General features: G+C 38.9%; 1 protein-coding gene across 1 annotated transcript; it reads right to left on the minus strand.

Annotated features, from left to right (window-relative positions):
- Positions 1–29: 29 nt before the first annotated feature.
- me2 (malic enzyme 2, NAD(+)-dependent, mitochondrial) lies at positions 30–14,363 on the minus strand. The gene is made up of 15 exons (XM_069683435.1): positions 14,240–14,363; positions 10,437–10,590; positions 7,062–7,195; positions 6,792–6,941; positions 6,630–6,705; positions 6,240–6,401; positions 5,934–6,147; positions 5,329–5,426; positions 5,022–5,135; positions 4,751–4,862; positions 4,481–4,623; positions 4,241–4,343; positions 3,986–4,056; positions 3,269–3,367; positions 30–3,012 (listed from the first exon to the last, which is right to left on the minus strand). Exons 2-15 carry the CDS (start codon positions 10,548–10,550, stop codon positions 2,851–2,853), a joined length of 1,752 nt encoding a protein of 583 aa, XP_069539536.1. The 5' UTR covers positions 10,551–10,590; positions 14,240–14,363; the 3' UTR covers positions 30–2,850.
- Positions 14,364–17,861: the final 3,498 nt, after the last annotated feature.

Below are 17,861 nucleotides of genomic sequence, written 5' to 3' on the forward strand. Positions count from 1 at the left end.
CGTAAAATCATCAGACAGAGGAGCCAGTATAAAACGGTTTTTATTCTTCATTTTTACCAGCACGTTCTATAAAGCAGCAACACATGCTGCTCTGTAAAAATGCTAAGGCAATATTACTGTGTAACAAAAATAAACTCCAGAAATACAGACTGGAAGGACATAGAACTACAATACATGAAAGCACACTTTAATAAAATATGAAGTAAACTTTTCTTATGGGGACAACAAGAGTCACATGTCACAGTAAAACCATATACAGGATGATAACAGTAAGTAACAACAACTGGAAAGACACACGAGCCAACACCTAATGGGGTTAAACTGTTTCTTTTTAAATTAAACTCTTTTAAAATGTATAAGTAGATACCTTTGCCTTGACAAATATGAAATGAGTGGTCACAACCTGAAGCTGCAAATTGAAAACTACACAGTTACATCATTTGACACTAAACAAACACAGTGCTGTTGAGTTGTTTCTCAGCTCTTCCTGCAACGTGCTGAGAGGTCTACACTTTGGAACATGAAGTGGTTATGAATAGACACTGAACACAGAGCAGGCACTTCTATGCAGGTGGATAAAGGTCCTAATACAATATCCTGAAATTACAATTCACGCAGTGACCTAGCATTTAAAAATATCTTAATTATTTGAACTAGTGTGTGATACTGCTAATGCCCTTGATGAAAGCATGGAAGACAATACTATAACATGGTTATGTTATTTCTTAATTTTTCTGATAATTTTTTAGCTGGGAGGTCTTTGGGGTCTTGACAGTACACTACATCAAAATGACAAAGATGTGAAATATTATGAAAAAATAACTGGACTATAGTTAACAGGATAGATTACTTTGAGAAATGTTATGGCAATGAAGACGATCTGCATTAATTGTGATGATCAAACAGTAATTGATCATGAACATGAAAGAGCCGCAGATGAAAACCCTTTTAAAAGGTCCAAATATCACGATGTTTGGGACCTTTTCCACATAGGCTTTTTGGTTATCAACATTTTATGCCAATTACATATTTTTATAACTTCAAATAGTTTATTTGTGTCCCCTATTGGTTGAAAAATATTATCTACAAGTATTTTTTATGTTGGCTGATTATTATTGAAGTCTTGTTTGTGTTCTAAACAGCACTTCACTTGTTAAAGGAAGTGAAAGGCACTTGCCTTGCCTAAATTTCCATCTCAAAATATAGGCATATCTTTACCTTACTGTTATATATATATATATATATATATATATATATATGATAAAGTGACTGTGTGACTCCATTACTTATAATAATCAGGGTAGATCAGAAAAGAGAAAATTAACCAAGCCTGGAAGTTAATTCCTGTTTCATATGTTCTAAGGGACGAACCCCACACACCAACCTTGAAACACACACATGGATGTCCTTAGTACAACTTTATAAATACTCTTTCAGCAGACAGTCTCACTTTCCACAAAAGAACATGTACATTTAACAAAATATAGTTTAAGTCGAACTTAAAGGTTATCATTTTCCCTTAAATATTTAGGGTATTGTTTAGATTCAATTTGTCTGTCACACTTGAGCAAAGGGTTCATTTTTAGGGATGGATTCTTCTTTCCAGAACTCATAAAAGGAGTGTTGAGTGTTTTCTATGTAATATACAGCATGATGCCAAAATATCTGAATACCTAACTAAGAGAACTAAACACAATGTGAAAAAAACAACAACAATGGAGTGAACATTAGTCTCCCAAGTTTTTTTAAAAATAAATAAATTTCATTTCCCTTCATAAAATCGTATTATTTTTTAGGTCTTTCCTTCAAATATTCACTCCATTTCTCCCCTGAGTAACATCGTTTTTTTCCTTCTCTCCTAGTTTCAACATAATGGCCAAGTGCTTAAACCCTCTGCTTCACTAAACCTTCACTGATAACCAATGTAGCCCGATTTAAGCACAGGTTAAAAAGTCTTTAACCATATGTCTCACACCGGGCATTGGCTTGATCAGTGACACCACCAGAGAACCATCTGATGTGAAAAAAGGCAATGTCCATACTTCATGTTAAAAAGTAACAAAAGGCTAACAGAGCATTAGGAGTGTATAAAACAAAACTCTATTCAGTTATAATTGCATTAAATATGGAGTGATGATCTTCTTATATCAGTAACAAAGTTAATAGTGTTGAACATGGCCTTTCGTAGAAAATGGTAACATATTCCCAGGTTATTTATGACTCCAAATATGAATATAATATAAACACAAACAGATCATAAAGCAATTTCTGCTGTCTTCTAAAAATGTTAACCTTGAGCAGTGGCACAGTATCTGGTTTACTTTAAGGCAAAATCTAATTCACAGAGCATCTTATGCTAGTTTGGTGTCTTGGTTTGCACTTGCTAGAGTCTACGACCATCACTTAGAGCTGGTCATTGACTGCATTACACTTCTCAATTTTTTTTTGCTATATTCTTTTTAAAACAGAGTATAGATATTTAAGATGTATCACAAGGTTTAAAAAATGACAGCAGCTATCCACACTGCCTTTTTTCCACCACCAGGTGGCCCTCCGGGTGCTGTTCAGGTTTACATGTGATGCAGAGGTGATCTAGAGATGGAAGTGAAAATGACCATTTCCATTTCAAAGGCCACTCCTTCTATTTCACAGATCTGATGAGACTGCGACTGCTTTGATGCAAATGCAGTAACGTGACAGCAGAAGAGGGCTTCTACTACTGTTTTTCAGAAGCAGATGTTTGTAATAAGATAGCTGTGATAATCTCAAAAGATCTGTGATGAAGAGTTAAGTGGAAAACAAAGGAAGAGTGACGTTGTGAAATGGAGCACAGAGGCGTCTGTTCTACTTCTATTTAGTCTTGGGGCTGAAGCTGACATCCGGCCAGTCGTAGGTGTCAGGTAGGAGGGAGTCATAGCTGGTGTTCCATACAGTAGCACGCACAAAGCCGTCCTTGTCCAGAGGCTCAGGGTAACGGAACGCCATGCCTTTAGCATAGACAAACTCCACCACCTGTAGCAAACAAGAGAAACATTAGGATTCACTTATACTGAGAGGCAGAAAAACAGCAATGGAAGTTAAAATGGCCAAACTGTACAGCTACTATGAAATCCGTCTGGGGACAATGTTGTATGTAACATGATTATGTCTTGACAGGTTACAACTAACTTAATGATACATTTAGGCTGGGAGAGTGAAGGTTTGGACTAATATCAACAGGTTTGTCAGTAGCCAAAACATTCAGCCAAAGTTGTAGGAGGAGACTTGCCTTGACAGCCATCTGGACAGAGACCTCTCTGATGTTGGAGAGAGGAGGATAGAGTCTGCCTTCTTCAAGATCTTTGTCGGTCAGGTGCTCTGAAAGGGTCTGGAAGGATTAAAAAACACGTTTAGTCTTACCATGAACTTACAGGGTCCAAAAACAGAAATTCAAAGATTACTACAATTATTTACCTACATCATTTTTATCGGTTATATACCATATACACTGGTGTGAAGTCATAAATGTAATATATGCTTTAAAAATAAGAAAAAATAAGAAGATATAAGAAAAAAAATAGATCAAAAACAAACCACAACTACTCATATAACCAAAATGTTATAAAGTTAGTGTAGTATAGTGTCTACTTCATGCAAAACATTGCAACACTGAACAAAGAGTGTGAGCAAGAAAGGATCTTTTAGTATTAATTCTATAGAACACAGCTTTTAAGTCAAATGTGGCCGAGAGAAAAAGGAAAGAAGACAAATGGAGAAAGTGCAAAGCAGGATCAGCCTTTAAAAGCTCGCCATCTATCAGTTGTTATGGAAGATTCTAGAAAGAGAGGGAACAGGAGACATCAAAGGGTTAAAGAGGGTTTAAATGAGCAGACACAGCATACATGGCAGCAAGAGGAGTGCAAGATGGGGTGAGGGCGGGTAAAGATACACTTCAGCAAGTGTAAAGTACACATAGACAGAGGGATACTTAGTGAGGACTTCAGACCTTGGCAGCCTCTAAGAAGACTGTGTCACTGATGTGTCTCACTCCACTCAAGATCACAGCCAAGGCCACACCTGCAGTGAACATAAAGCATGTGTTTTATTATAACAGACTGCATTTATTCTTTGTTTATCATCCATTAATGAGCCCCATAGTGCAAACGCTAAGCTCTGGTCTATATCTATATAAATATTTTCTTATTATTATTTTATTTAAAATGACTATTCATTTTCTTTTCTTCTATTATTATTTTTTCACCTGGGAAGATGTAAGCATTGTTCCCTTGTCCAGGAGTGAAGACACGGCCATCACTCAGAGTCACCGGACCGAATGGACTGCCACTGGCAAAAAGACATCTACCCTGTAAAACAAAAACACAAAGGCTGATGGGAAAAAAACAGAAATACAAACACACTTAGAGTGGAGTAACACAGCAGTAACTCCTTATGCCGCTCTCAGAAATAGTTGAAAGAGAAACAAATGAGAGGAAGTGTGTACATCAGTGAGGGTGTAGGCGTCCTCTGCTGTGCACTCTGCTTTAGTGGTCGGGTTACTGAGGGCAAAGATGATTGGTCGTTCGTTCAGGGTTCCCATGGCCTTGATGACATCGTGGGTGAACAGACGTCCGGCTCCTGCCACGCCTGGAAGAAGGAAAGAAGTTTATATTTTTCTAAGTTTCTCTTTCTTTTTTAACAATGCTTCAAACAAAAAAAAGCATATTCCAAACTGTATGTTTTCACAGTTGTACAAAAACAAAAGGTACTTTACCGATAATAGCTGTGGGTTTGATGGTGTTGACAGCATCGAGGAAGCTCTGTACATTCCCTGGACTGTCATGGACAAATGCCTCCTGGTTGGTGTCTGTTTCCTGCGGCCTGCCCTGGAGTCACAAATATTACATTAATGCCATCAGTAAATCAATACAAAGAAAGTTAAACCAGTTTTCACTGATTATACAGTCTGTCTGGCTTCCTGTCCAGACAGACATACAATGTAAGCTTTGGTTGTTGATGTCACACACAAACACACACACACTAACCTTCACTAACAAGCCGTATTTATCGTACATCCAGATCTTTTTATTGGCCTCAGCTTGAGACATCCCTGCCTCCATCATGGACATGACGATCAGACTGGCGATACCAAGAGCAGCCTAAAGAGAAAATAACCTCAAGAAGTTAAACACTCAAAGTTATTACACAGTGCAACTTAACTAAACCCCTTCTGGTCAGTAGGGGGCAGAATGGCTCTTACAAAGAGGCATATTTTCTTTTTAGTTATATGGGATATTACACTTTCCTAAATGGTGAGAAAACAAAAAACAAACCACCATTTTTTTCTCTTACCTCTCCAGCTCCCAGGAAAAGCACTCTGTGTTCAGTGATGGGTTTGCAAACGGCTCTCTGAGCTGCTAACAAACCAGCAAGGGCTACAGCCGCAGTGCCTGGGAACAAGTGGAAGAAGACAAAACTAAACAATAAAGTCGCGGTCATACATATTAAACATATATATCTATATTCATCCCTATATATGGGGCCTGCCTTGAAGTCACAGCAACCTCAAATCACAGCTGTGAGTTGTTCCTTGAACACACCAGAGAGACATTTTCAAAATGATCCCTGCTTACAATTGCATTACCTTGCCACAGTGATGGGACTTAAAGGTCATTACATGTTCACTGTAATGGATTTGTGTCAAGGTTCTGCAATTTCATTTTATGTTGTATTGAAAAGAGACCAACAGCTGGCTGAAAAGAGGAAAATAAATCTGAGAAAACTGCACGATTAAACAGTTAAAAAGAGGGTCAATGGGGAGAGAAGGGCGGACCCAAAAAAAGCTACTAGAGTTGTTCTTCAAGAAAGACTACGTGGGTTAATGTAATTGTTGATTTTAACTGAATATGTAAACTGTCATTATGACAAAGGTGCTTTATTAATGGTAGTGTGTAAACCTTGGATGTCATCGTTGAAGGTGCAGTACTTCTCCCTGTATCTCCTGAGGAAGCGGAAGGCGTTGTGGTTCCCAAAGTCCTCAAATTGGATCAGTGTGTCCTGCCCGTACTTTTCCACCACAGCTTCCATGAACTCATCAATCAGATCGTCGTAGGCCTGAGAGCGATCTCGCTTCTGGTACAGGCCCATGTACAGCGGGTCCTTGAGGAGAGTCTGATTGAAGGGCAAGAACAAACGCATGAAGGATGATGTGGTTTCCTAAAGCACGTGCACACATACAGTATGTAGACACTAAACCTTCCTACCTCATTGTCTGTGCCAACATCAATCGCCACAGGCAGACACTTCTCAGGTCGAATGCCGGCACAGGCAGTGTACAGACAGAGTTTTCCGACAGGGATTCCCATTCCATAAACGCCCAGGTCTCCTAATCCTAAAATACGCTCTCCATCAGTCACTACTACTGCCTGCAGAAAGAGAGAGAGAGGATTGAGCGAAACATTGATTTGATTTAACAAACACACAACTGCATGCAATACTAAACTAGGCCTCAGCCGAGAGTCTAGAAAATGTACTGAATCAATTTACAAGACTTCCCAAGACTAACAGCATCATTTACAACTAGCAGTCACACCGTAATATACTGTGGATATTTCCTCAAATGTGCTACTTTGGTTAGATTTTCAGGTACTCACTGCAACATCAGTCTCTGGCCAGTTGTCCAGAATGGAACGGACGTGCCCTCTATCCCGAATGGAGATGAACAAGCCTCTGGGGAAAGAAACAACATCATAGTTCACTACTTTATCAATCCTGGTAAGATCTGATCTTCCATGAAATAGCGACAGCATTCTTACTTTGGTCTTCTAAAGATGTGTCCATACTGTGTGCAGGCCAGGCCTACAGTGGGAGTGTAAACAATTGGCATCAATTCCTCTATATCCTCCATCAGCACTCTGTAGAAAAGCCTTTCATTCCTTTCCTGGATGCCCATCAAGTAGACATACCTGTACGAAGAAGGAGGAAAAATCTGAGACACTGCATGACAAATATTGCATGCTTAAAAGCAACACAAAGATCAAACTGTAGTTATACTTCCCACTATTTTAAGAGAAACATGCCCTTACTTCTCTAAGGGATCAGTCAGCTTCTTGAGATTGTTCTGAAAGCGCATGGCCTGAATGTCCTGAGTCTCCACTTTGGGAGGCAACAGACCGTGTATCCCCAAAATCTGTCGCTCCGGTAGAGAGAAGGCCATGCCCTGGAGACAAACACATAATACAACACATGGGAGTGAGTAGGAAGTTGCAGATATACAACTTGTGACAACTACTGATTGTTAGAGAGTTCAAATCAAGGCTGCTGTCCAAAGAACATATTTCCCTTTATTTGATTAAGGTATTTGATACATGCACAGCCTACAGGAAATGACTAATCACAACTTATCAGTGAAATGCAGTCTTTGTTTTATAATGGCCGTAGAGTAAAGCCTCCCTTATAAAACACAAAGGCTGCTGAGGAAAGGAATAAAGCAACGGTGACAAAACAACATAAAAATGTTAAATAATTTCACCCTGAAGTCTCATGATGTATTATATTCTTACAGACTGCCTGGAAGGGTAAAAAAAGTATGGTGTGCACATTTTTTAGACTTGCATACTGTGATTGAGTTTTGTCACCAGAGGGCACATTGCAGCAGAGGTTGACCTCCTGACTCTTCACAGGAGAAGGGAAGGGGAGAGAGCAGATGAAAGGTATTTTGCCGATGGAGAAAAGAAGAAAAGTACGAGAGGGGAGTTTCCTTAAAGAAGCCAATGAAGAGGACTCTGGGTAGAAACACCCAATGTACAGAGAAGAGGATGAAGAGGAGGGGTACAAAGTGACGTCATGTTCCTGCAGTGCATGCGAGTGTGTATGCAGGCCTGTATGTTTGAAACCAGCCACACTCTGAATGACTTATGGTCGTAGCTTATGGAAGCTATAACGTCTGGGGCTGGGAAAGGGGCTGATTATTTTGTGAGAGTGATGAATGCTGGGGGCTCCCCTGGCAATATGCTGAGTCATGCTGATGGAGCATTTCACTTCACTCTGCTCTAGTGCTCAGTTCCTCTAAACATATAGAGACACAGAGCAAACCTCTACTATACTATGATTTCTCTTTCTCTCTTTTTACCTGAAGTCTACAGTTTAAGCGTTCACACAGGTCTAAATAAATTTGCTAATTTTCAAAATGTTAAATTATGCACATCCTGAAATGCTCATATTTTTTATGTTTGTGTTTATAGTTTTTATCTGTATCTACTGATTTGTCCATGTGATTAAAACACTTTCTTAATAAAGGAATCATACTATTGACATGGTTTGAACTGTTAAATGTCTTTTAAAAGCAAAAGTGCTACACAATAATTGAACATGAAATCGTTTGTTTACTTGATCATTTTATAGTTCATCATTTACAGTGTATTAATTAAAGCTGCTGTGAGGAGCGTTTGGTTTGCATTGAGTTTGGCGCCCCCTGTGGACAAAGCTGTACCTCTTACCTCTTTGCTGATTTGGTCCTGTACATGCTTAAGAGGTGATTTTTAACAAAATCTCATCCTGCTTTCTTTAACAGTCACATGTATCACTCACTTTAAATTTCTGCCCTGGAAAATGTGAACAAAGGCAGCGTGCAGTTAATCGCTTCGTCTGACACCTACCCCCCCACCAGCAGTTTCAGGCATTAAAAATAACAACATAGAAATAATCAATCTTGTCGCTGATGGTCTGGTTTGCTTTTGTAGCTCATAGAGAGTAATCAGAATTAATTTCAGCCTGTTTCATAACCAGCAAAAAACTCCTCACAGGAGCTTTAATTTGCCTTGGATAGATCATGCATCCTAACAAATGTTACCTCCAAAAACTTAATTTGTTTTCAGTTACCAAGGGTCAAATTTGTTTTGGATACCCAACACAAAAAATGAGGTAGGGTGAAGCTTGAGATCACAGCCCTTTACATAAAGCATCATCCTACAAAAAATATTTACATTTTATGACTTAACCTTGCTGACAGTGTAATATAATAAACAAAGTGTTTCAGCAGCGACTTCACTGCTGACGTATGATCAGTCATGCGAGTCATGATGACGATGCAGTCTGCCGATGCGAGCCACCATGAGTAGCCAGAATGCTGCAGTTTGTCTTGTTTCATGCAGTTTGAAGTGTTTAAAGATTTAAGATACAATTCAAGACTTTAATGCCATCTGAATATAAAGTACAACCAGACAGCCCTACTGCCCACAGAAGAAGAGCCTTTTAAGCCTGTTGCCTACTTCTCAACATCTTTTAACAATGAGTTTGTAAACTAGACCCATAAGACAAAATGAACACAATGATGAACGAGGCCAGTAGTTCCTGACTGTACGTACATTATTTCTTTCAGCTGCTGGCCTGTGACCAGTTCACTTTAACTGTAGGTTAAAATATCTATATTTAGTGTAGCATGTGCAGTCTAGGCTAAGTTTAGCACAAAGCGAGATCATGTCCCTTCATGCAGCTTAAAGCTTCAAGTTACAAATGTCATTTGTAACCTACAGTAGTTGGTGAAGCCAAACAAGAGACTCTCACCAGCCAAATAATCAATCACAGACTGAGTCGCCAAGGGTGGAAAATATGTGTTTAAAATGTGAACATGTACAGAACCAACTTCTGACAAATAAAGGTTTGAATTCTCAGACTATTCAATAGGAAATGATTATTTAGTTTTTTTCCCACCAAACAATATAATACAAATATACAATGCTACACATTGTATTGACATTGATTACAGTGCCACTTGCATCAGCTGAAGAAATGTTATTTGCTCTTTTGACCCTACTTGCTGCAGTATGGAGAAGTGACACTACTGTTGGGTGTGGCTAATAGTGCACGGCAAGTTTATTTGTATGTTTGTACCTTTTAAAAATAAGGCAGTTCAAAGTGCTTTACAGCAGGCTTTATGCATCTTTTAAAAAAGGAGTGAGAAGGAATAAAAAGAGCAGATGTTTTACAAATCTGTAATGTCAGACAACAACACATCAGCTCTCTGCCATTCTTATCCAGCGATTAAAGAAATATTGACGAGGGATGGAGGACAAAGAAGGGTATGATGGGAAAACACCTGGATATAGGGACTCAAAAGCAAAAACTAAATATTCATAACAGTCAGAAAAGGAAAAGGGGATGTAATTTTACATTAAAAAATATAATTTCATTACATTGTGCATCCTCTAGCAGTGATTGGCATTATGCGTCTTAGTGTGAATTTATCCCCACCAGAGAAAAACTGACATTCTGACGTTATTTTCCACCCGCATACACACAGCTAATGCCAATTAGCCTACTTAAAAACATGGCATAACTGGCATGGATCCAGCACAAATGGGCTGACACGCTGAAGCACATGTTAATAAAGCTGCCATCTGTTTAACCACTGTGTCTCTTTTAATGCTGACACAGACGCACGGGGTCAGTAAGCCACTCACTTTGTTGGTGCGAGGGTTGAGCATGAGGGGCTTGCCCTTCTCTTTGGTGTGTGCCCATCTGCAAACAGAGACGCAGGGCCTCAGGGACCAGGTGGTTCTCAGCCTGGACAACATGGTGGACGGTCAGTGGTCGAATGGGTCCACTGGGGGAAAGCTGTGGGAATGATAGAGATAAAAAGATGACAAAAATAACCACGTTTTTTTCAGAGACATGATTGTTTATTTTCACCTCCCTGCTTGGAGTAAGTTGCAAATGTTGGTTAAGGTAAGTGGCTGTCTGGGATGCTGAATATTACTAGTAGATCTAAGTAGGGCTAAATTGCATGAAGTACATGAGTGTCAGTCATAACACTAGAAAGTATTTATTCCGTCTCCTGCAGTCAGCTCCCCACAAAAATTCAAAGACTACGGGAATCCATTCTTCAGTTGTGAAACGATTCATTAGTGCCACCCTTTGGACATATGGCATCTTTAGTCTACTGACACACACTCAATCACTGAAGCCCATGAACGCACATGATGAGCATGGACAGCCCCACGCTCCAGGATTACAGATGCTGACAGCAGGGACTAGTCATCATTAATCTGGATGTGGACAGAAGTGATTAAGTGTGTGATCTGTGAAAAAGCTTTGAAAGATTGTCCTAATCCCTTTTGCAATGAGCCCCACATGAAGACAGAGGACAAGCTAAACCATAGTGACATCAGCAGACAGATAGGAAAGATGGGAGCGTGTATCACAGGCTGGAAGCAAGACTCGCGAGTGGCACCTGAGACAACATCTTAAATAAATACACAACAGTTTTGATGGCAGACTTTCCAACAACAACCCTTGCTGCGAACTCACTTTGCATATGGGAGCCTACCCTACTTTCAGCTGCTGTTGGCCGCCGTGAATAGTATCTTCATTGTAAGAGCTATGTCATGCATGTGACCCCTGATTCACTGCTCTAATGTGTGATGCTGTGTTGTGGCAATTGCAGGAAAGAGGCCAGTCAAATCTCTGATAAACCAAAGTTGTACAAAATAAGGAGCGGTTTGCGTTAATTCTTGATCATGTATTTTAGCAAAAGGTCATCCCACTAAACCACAAAGTGAATACTGCCTTCTCAACAAAATCGCAGAACCAATAGGCAGGAAGAACTACTTTAAATTGCAACACAGATATTATGCTATCCTGTCCTTTAACCGTTGAAGTTATTGCCCAAGAATCCCAGTGTTACAAAAAGAGAAACGCCAACCTTAAGAAGATGAATCTCAAATATTTTCTCTCTTTCTCAATTCAAACAATTCTCTCATGTTTATATTCAGTTTTCCCAAGTTCCTTTTGGACCTCTTTCATGTCACTGACCAAGAGGAAATGCAACTGGACCTGTAAGCAAGTTATGTGGGAAACAGTCTGCAACGTGAGCATTATCGCACACAGTGTCTATTTTGGTTTCTTGTTTAGAGTCTGCGTGAGGCCAGCAGACCTCTAAAAGAAGTAGTCCTTCTCAATACAAGATACATGAGGAACTAAATTCAGCTGCAGTCAGCTACATTAAAATAATACGTAATGTCTTATCTTCGATATATTATATAAACATATGGATCAATTACACAGAATAAACAGAATGATTCATGGCACGTGGAAACATGCAACTGAGCTCAGGTGGCAAAAGAACAACAGTGGGCCAGTTCATGTGACAAACAGCACTCCTCTGTGCTGTCAATGTTTTCCTCTCTGCCAACCCTCACCTCACTGTGTTTGCTTGTCCGTCCATGTAATCAAAGAAATAATAACCCACACAAAAACACGAGACAACATAAGGAATGTAATTTCCCATTAGCCTTTACTTGTTAAAGAACAGATTAAGAGGAAGCTCTGTGGTCTGATCATGTGCCCCCCTCTTTGCCTAAAATATCTGATGAAAGAAATTACAAGCATAGCCAGATGGCAGAGTCTTGGCTTCATACTTCACATCCAGGAAACACTGCCTAGAAAGCAGCGTTAAATCCAGGGCCAAAGTGACAGACTGTTTAAGCAGCACCAGCAGTCAGCAGACATTTTAATGCTCTGATATTCAGAGAGGAAACGGCTTTGATGTAGCCTCCTTGACTTCCTGTCTTGTGTTGTACACTACACAAGAATATTTCCTGATCTACTTCTATGCCTCACCTGTTTCTGGAGCATTTAAAGCCAGAACACCTGATGAGGTTAGTACATCAAACATCAAATGTTTGTGTCTGCCAAGTAGCAAAGGTAAGGTAAGCTGGCTCATTATGGCTTCTGAGCCAGCTTTGAAACACTTATGAAACAATTAGTGAGAATGCACAAGCTGTAGGCTACACTGGTAACATACAGAAACGTTTCTGGACGGTAATTCTTGGCACGCAAATAGCTAATGTTTTTGGAATTCTTTGTGCTTAACTCAGCAAAAATATAGTAATTTGCAAAGGCTGGAATTTGACCGATATAAGAACTGAACCTGACTGGATAAACTATAGGTTTAATGGTCTCTGCTGTGATAATATATCACTCAGTGGCAGATTAAATTGGTCCTGTCCCTTCACGTATCTCACACAGGTAAATTATGATTTTGTAAGTCTCAACAAATGAGGCAATCATGAGACACCGCATAGTCTAGACAGACTATCAAATCTTGCATTACTGGGTTGGAAGTAGCCTTGAAAAACAATGACAGTGTCTGTGTAAGTAGGCAGAATGTAATAAGAAAAGGTTTCACTCCGGAAAGCAGAAAGCCAGAGCTCGCTTGTATATGCATCCTCTGTTTAGAAAGGAATCAATCACACCCACTCACACAACCACACCCACAGAGACACACACGCTTTCATGCATCGACTTTTATGGTCTCGGAGGTGAATTTGACCAGGATCAGAGTACACTGGTACAAAGGTTAGGTATTTTAAATTGTATTACACAGTATTAGTATTTTAATGTTGTTGCAAATTGACAAACAGACATTTATCATAGTTGAGAAGCAGCTAGGTGTGGCTTAAGTTCCTAAGTGACAGGTGTTTTTATTTTCTAAAACCTCTGACAAACAAAGACTTGTCCATCTTGTTTCTTCATTAGACACAGTCGCCAATCACTAAATAAATCGGTAAGGCAGTTAGATATACATGCAAAACCTGTTATTGAGTTACATCATGTAAACTGATTGTTTGCTGGACAACCTGTGGAATATTTGCTGCTGCGCTACTTGTGTATATCATTAAACAACGCTAAAACAGTGGAAATAACCACAGTATATAGTATATATTTATGTTGTCATTGTTAAGATGTAATAAAATGAGGGAGATGTTTACCCATCACTATATGTATATCCATCTTCTTTTGGGAGATGGAGTTAGAGAGGAGGAATTTAACTGCTGAGTGTGAACATATACCAACTACGTTTACACAGAAAAATCAGATGGACATGTCAAAAAAATCTTGTAACTGTAACTCGCTCCAGTAGTAAGCTAATTTCTTAGCCTAGCATTCTTATACTGTGCACAGCCATAAACAGAACGCAGCTAACAACTGCTACAAGCTAACATTTTGGCTAGCTTGGGACTAAAACAGACCAAGCTATGTCGTTATCTGAGCACCTGTTTCAGCGACAGAAAATCCCACACAGTCCCAGTGTTTCAAATGTCTGTTAAACTGATACAGTGCTCCAACACGGAAGTTTTTAGCCTGATGACTTCCATGCTGTCATTCATTCAGACCCCCCTGCTTGCTAATTCTTGGCACTGAAACGATAAGTTCTTAGATGACATACACTTTCAATTTTCTACAGAATAACGGCTCGACTCACCTGCTCTTGAATATCTCAATTACGCGGTTACTTCTGTTGGACAGATTACTGTTTATAAAGCATTTTTCTCCTGGATTTATTTGCTGTTGCTTGACCTCCTGGTTTGTCCCTTGACGGCAGCCACAGACGCAGTAAAGTGTTGGTGAGGAGAGGGCACTCTCACGCGCTGTAGAAGAGCTTGACCGCTCCACCAATCACATGTTGGGATTTCCTTCTTGGTTACCGTAAAGACTTCTGCATGCGCAAGAGTTATGAAGAGAGACCCGTCAGCCGTAATTACTGTACTGTATTGCTTAAAAATAGTGATCTAATTCTGAGTGTATGTGATTTTAAAGCGATCTTGTCGTTAAATTAGAAACGTTTTTATGTTTACCATTTCTGCAAGTTGTTATGATGATATTTTGATGTTTGTCTGTTGTTTGAGAGTTTTAAAACCATATTATTCAGCTGGTTATGTTTAAAGGTTGAAAGGATGAAGGAATATCAGCTTCACACATTAGGAAATGAGACCGCTTTTTAAAAAAAACTATATATAGTTGCCCACTTGCTGTTTTTGTTTGTGTAAAATAAGCCAAAGGAAAACACACTACAAAAGAGAACAGCAGGATCATGAAATAACAAGCTAAACAGTAGATGGCATCAGAGCTCTGTTTTTTCTTTGAACATCAAACCTCTAGTTTGAAAATCATTGTATAACTGTAACCTTGCCAAAAAGTATTTGCATTACATTTCCACAGAGTTAGATTACCAAATAAAAATAGTGCCATGAATTATAAGGGACTTAAGGCAGATCCTGTGGACCAAACAGATGATAATCTGTGTAGTGGCCCTACATCCAAATTTTCAACAAGTTACTAAGCAGTGTAGTGACCCAAAAATAACGCTTGAGACTAGCCCCACTTTTAATACACTCTTACAAAAAGAGACAAGAAGGAAGTCTATAAGTTTTAAGTCTATAAGCTTTAAAACTCAAGCTTCAACAGGGATTAATTTGGTATAAATTGTTTTTATTGAAATTCTTTTTGCTTTCTGCCCGTTTCTGATGATCAAAAACAAATATTAATTATGTCTTAAATACCCTTTAATAACTAATCCCAGCAACATGTTCATCTGAAGTGCCATAACCCCAAAACAGCAGAATACGTCAGGTCATGAAATAGTTTAAATATTGTTTTATTCATTTTTCAGCAAAAACAGAAACTGCAAAAAGAGATACTAAGAATCAATATTGAGCTTTTAAAAACCTCACAGCTGTTCTAAAATGAAAAGCTGAGGCCTCCTTGCAGCGTGAGTAGAAAAGACATCAGAGCCCACAGTAATATGACCGTTCAACAAAGTGACACAGAATAAAAACAACAAAGTTATTTGAATAGTCGTGAAAGCCATGCAGGAGGGAGAGGATATGTTACATTCAGCAAGCTGGAAGCATCGATGTGTACTGAGGCACATTTTATACATTGCTTCACACACTTAAAAGAGTTAATGTCGGCTCAGTAACAACACATATTACAGTATGTCTGTGTCATTTGTCACTGATGGTATTGCTGGCATTACGAGCAGAGAAAACCGTATAAAGCCAAATGTGATCATTAGACCTGGTTAGGTTAAAAGCTTGTCTCAGTTTGAATTACACTGACTGCAGCACAGATTGCATCTATTTCTACCAATAGATAAATATCTCTGGATTACAAGTCCAGGTATGGTTAATACCTTAAATGCACACTATTGATGAGGTGGTTGAGTTTAAATTGTGACTGAGGAAAACCTGTATTTCTAAATGTGCTAGTGACTCTAAATGTGCTTCATGTGAATATAAAAGAATGCATCTGGCTTTGCTGTATCATAGGTTGTACTGTTATCATGTATGGCTCTTCATACTGTGCACAGGATGATCTGCTGAGTACCTGTGTATTTGTCTACAGCTATTAGGTGCAATAATATGAAAATCCAGGTTTTTTGAACCATTTATAAACAGCTGTGAAAGCATCCCTTATCAATTTTCACTGCAGTTTTAAAGACATAAGCTATGGATTCTTTACTCACTGTCACCATCTTAGTGCTGTGTGTGTAGGTTGAGAATTGAAAGACTTGTTGCCAACAGACTAGAAGTTAGTCAGCCAGAACAGGTATCAGATACATGATTTAAAATACAACAGATAAAACAGTTCTTATTCTGGGTGTGTTAACTGTCCTGGCAGTGTTGTTATGCATCTCCCATTTGTGCCTCTGGCAATACCAGTTGCTGGATTATTGTATACATATGGCCCATTGAGTGAAGCCAGGGATGGTGAAGGCCTTCCCAATTAAGTGTGTACTTATGGGGCACATCGATTCAGTTGTATTTCTTTAGCTCAGCAGGATAATTTTGCTATTTCATATGCTCACTTTTAATGTTTTGGTTGGACAAGTGAAGTGAATGTAAGATGCCTTTAATTGAGAAAGTATGATGCACACCCGACTTATTCTGTGCATAATTTACACCTGACATCAGATGCAAGAGGAAATAACATTCGGATGGTCCACTCCTCTCAACACGCTGGATAGAAAAGTATTTCAAAATACATGTTTTGGTTATTTTCTGTTCCATATATCAGTACGGTTTTTGGGCAGCATCGGAAGTTCTGAGTACAAATCATTTCCTATAAAGGTCGCAAAGGATCTACATTCTTCAAAATATAGGCTACTGTCTTTTGCATTATAGCTTTCTGTGCCTAACATTTAAGTGAGCAAAATGGTGACCGATATGTGGCTTTCCTATTACCTTTTCAGTATGCGTACAGCAGATGACGACCTGGTTTGTGCATCAAGCAGACAGGATATGAAACTGTTTGTGATCAAACTAGAGCAAAGTATTCAGGATAAGCATAAATTATTACCACAGAGCATTCCACATTTAACAAAACACAACTCACTCCAAATTAACACAGAATTGTGCTCTAGCTTTCAACAAATAATACAAGAATATTTTAGACACGAGAATATCATTAACAAGATTGAGAAATATATAGAATTAAATATGACAACATGTTTATACAAGTTTACAAGGCAGGTAGCAGTGACAGAGCTCATTAAGTCACTGTGTGTTAAAACAGCAACAAATTACATCTTTTTGGGTCAACATGGAGCATAATTTGAGTATTTTTGGAGTGAATACATTCAGAGGAGCTTAGAAAAAGCTTTTCCTGTGTCAATTACATTAGCCAGTAACCGCCACTGGAAGACATTTTGGAAAAATTACTGATTGACTGACACACAGCAAAGGATCTCTTGTATAGAAAGCTACAGCAAACTTAAAACACACCAAGTGATCCCTGTCCTGTACTGTTTTCTAGTACAAAATTGACCACAGTGGACATTCTCCCCCAAACTCAGGTTTGGACGCTCAAATTCTGTTATAATGTTTAAACACTGGATTCTAGGTTGTTAGTTGTATAAATGTTCAGAATCTGACAAATCATTATTTCACCACTTCTGAACAACCGACAGTAAAAATCTGGAGGGACATGTTAAAAGTTCATTCAAGTTAAAAGAGCATATTTGATAACCAACTAGCTACTACAACAGCAAACGTTAGCCTCAGCCACTTTTTAGATAGTATTAGCGTTAGCTTAAAAAGGACTAA

Source organism: Semicossyphus pulcher, unplaced genomic scaffold (genome assembly GCF_022749685.1).
Source record: "Semicossyphus pulcher isolate SPU_LCO1_2020_fin unplaced genomic scaffold, fSemPul1.0.p SCAF_6, whole genome shotgun sequence".
Taxonomy (NCBI): Eukaryota; Metazoa; Chordata; class Actinopteri; order Labriformes; family Labridae; genus Semicossyphus; species Semicossyphus pulcher.

Coding starts and splice junctions, on each gene's coding strand:
- me2 (XM_069683435.1), bottom strand. CDS start 10,550: ATGTTGTCCAGGCTGAGAACCACCTGGTCCCTGAGGCCCTGCGTCTCT. Junction 6,942..7,061: donor CTGACTGATCCCTTAGAGAA/GTAAGGGCATGT, acceptor TTCTTCGTACAG/GTATGTCTACTTGATGGGCA. Junction 4,624..4,750: donor CAAACCCACAGCTATTATCG/GTAAAGTACCTT, acceptor TCCTTCTTCCAG/GCGTGGCAGGAGCCGGACGT.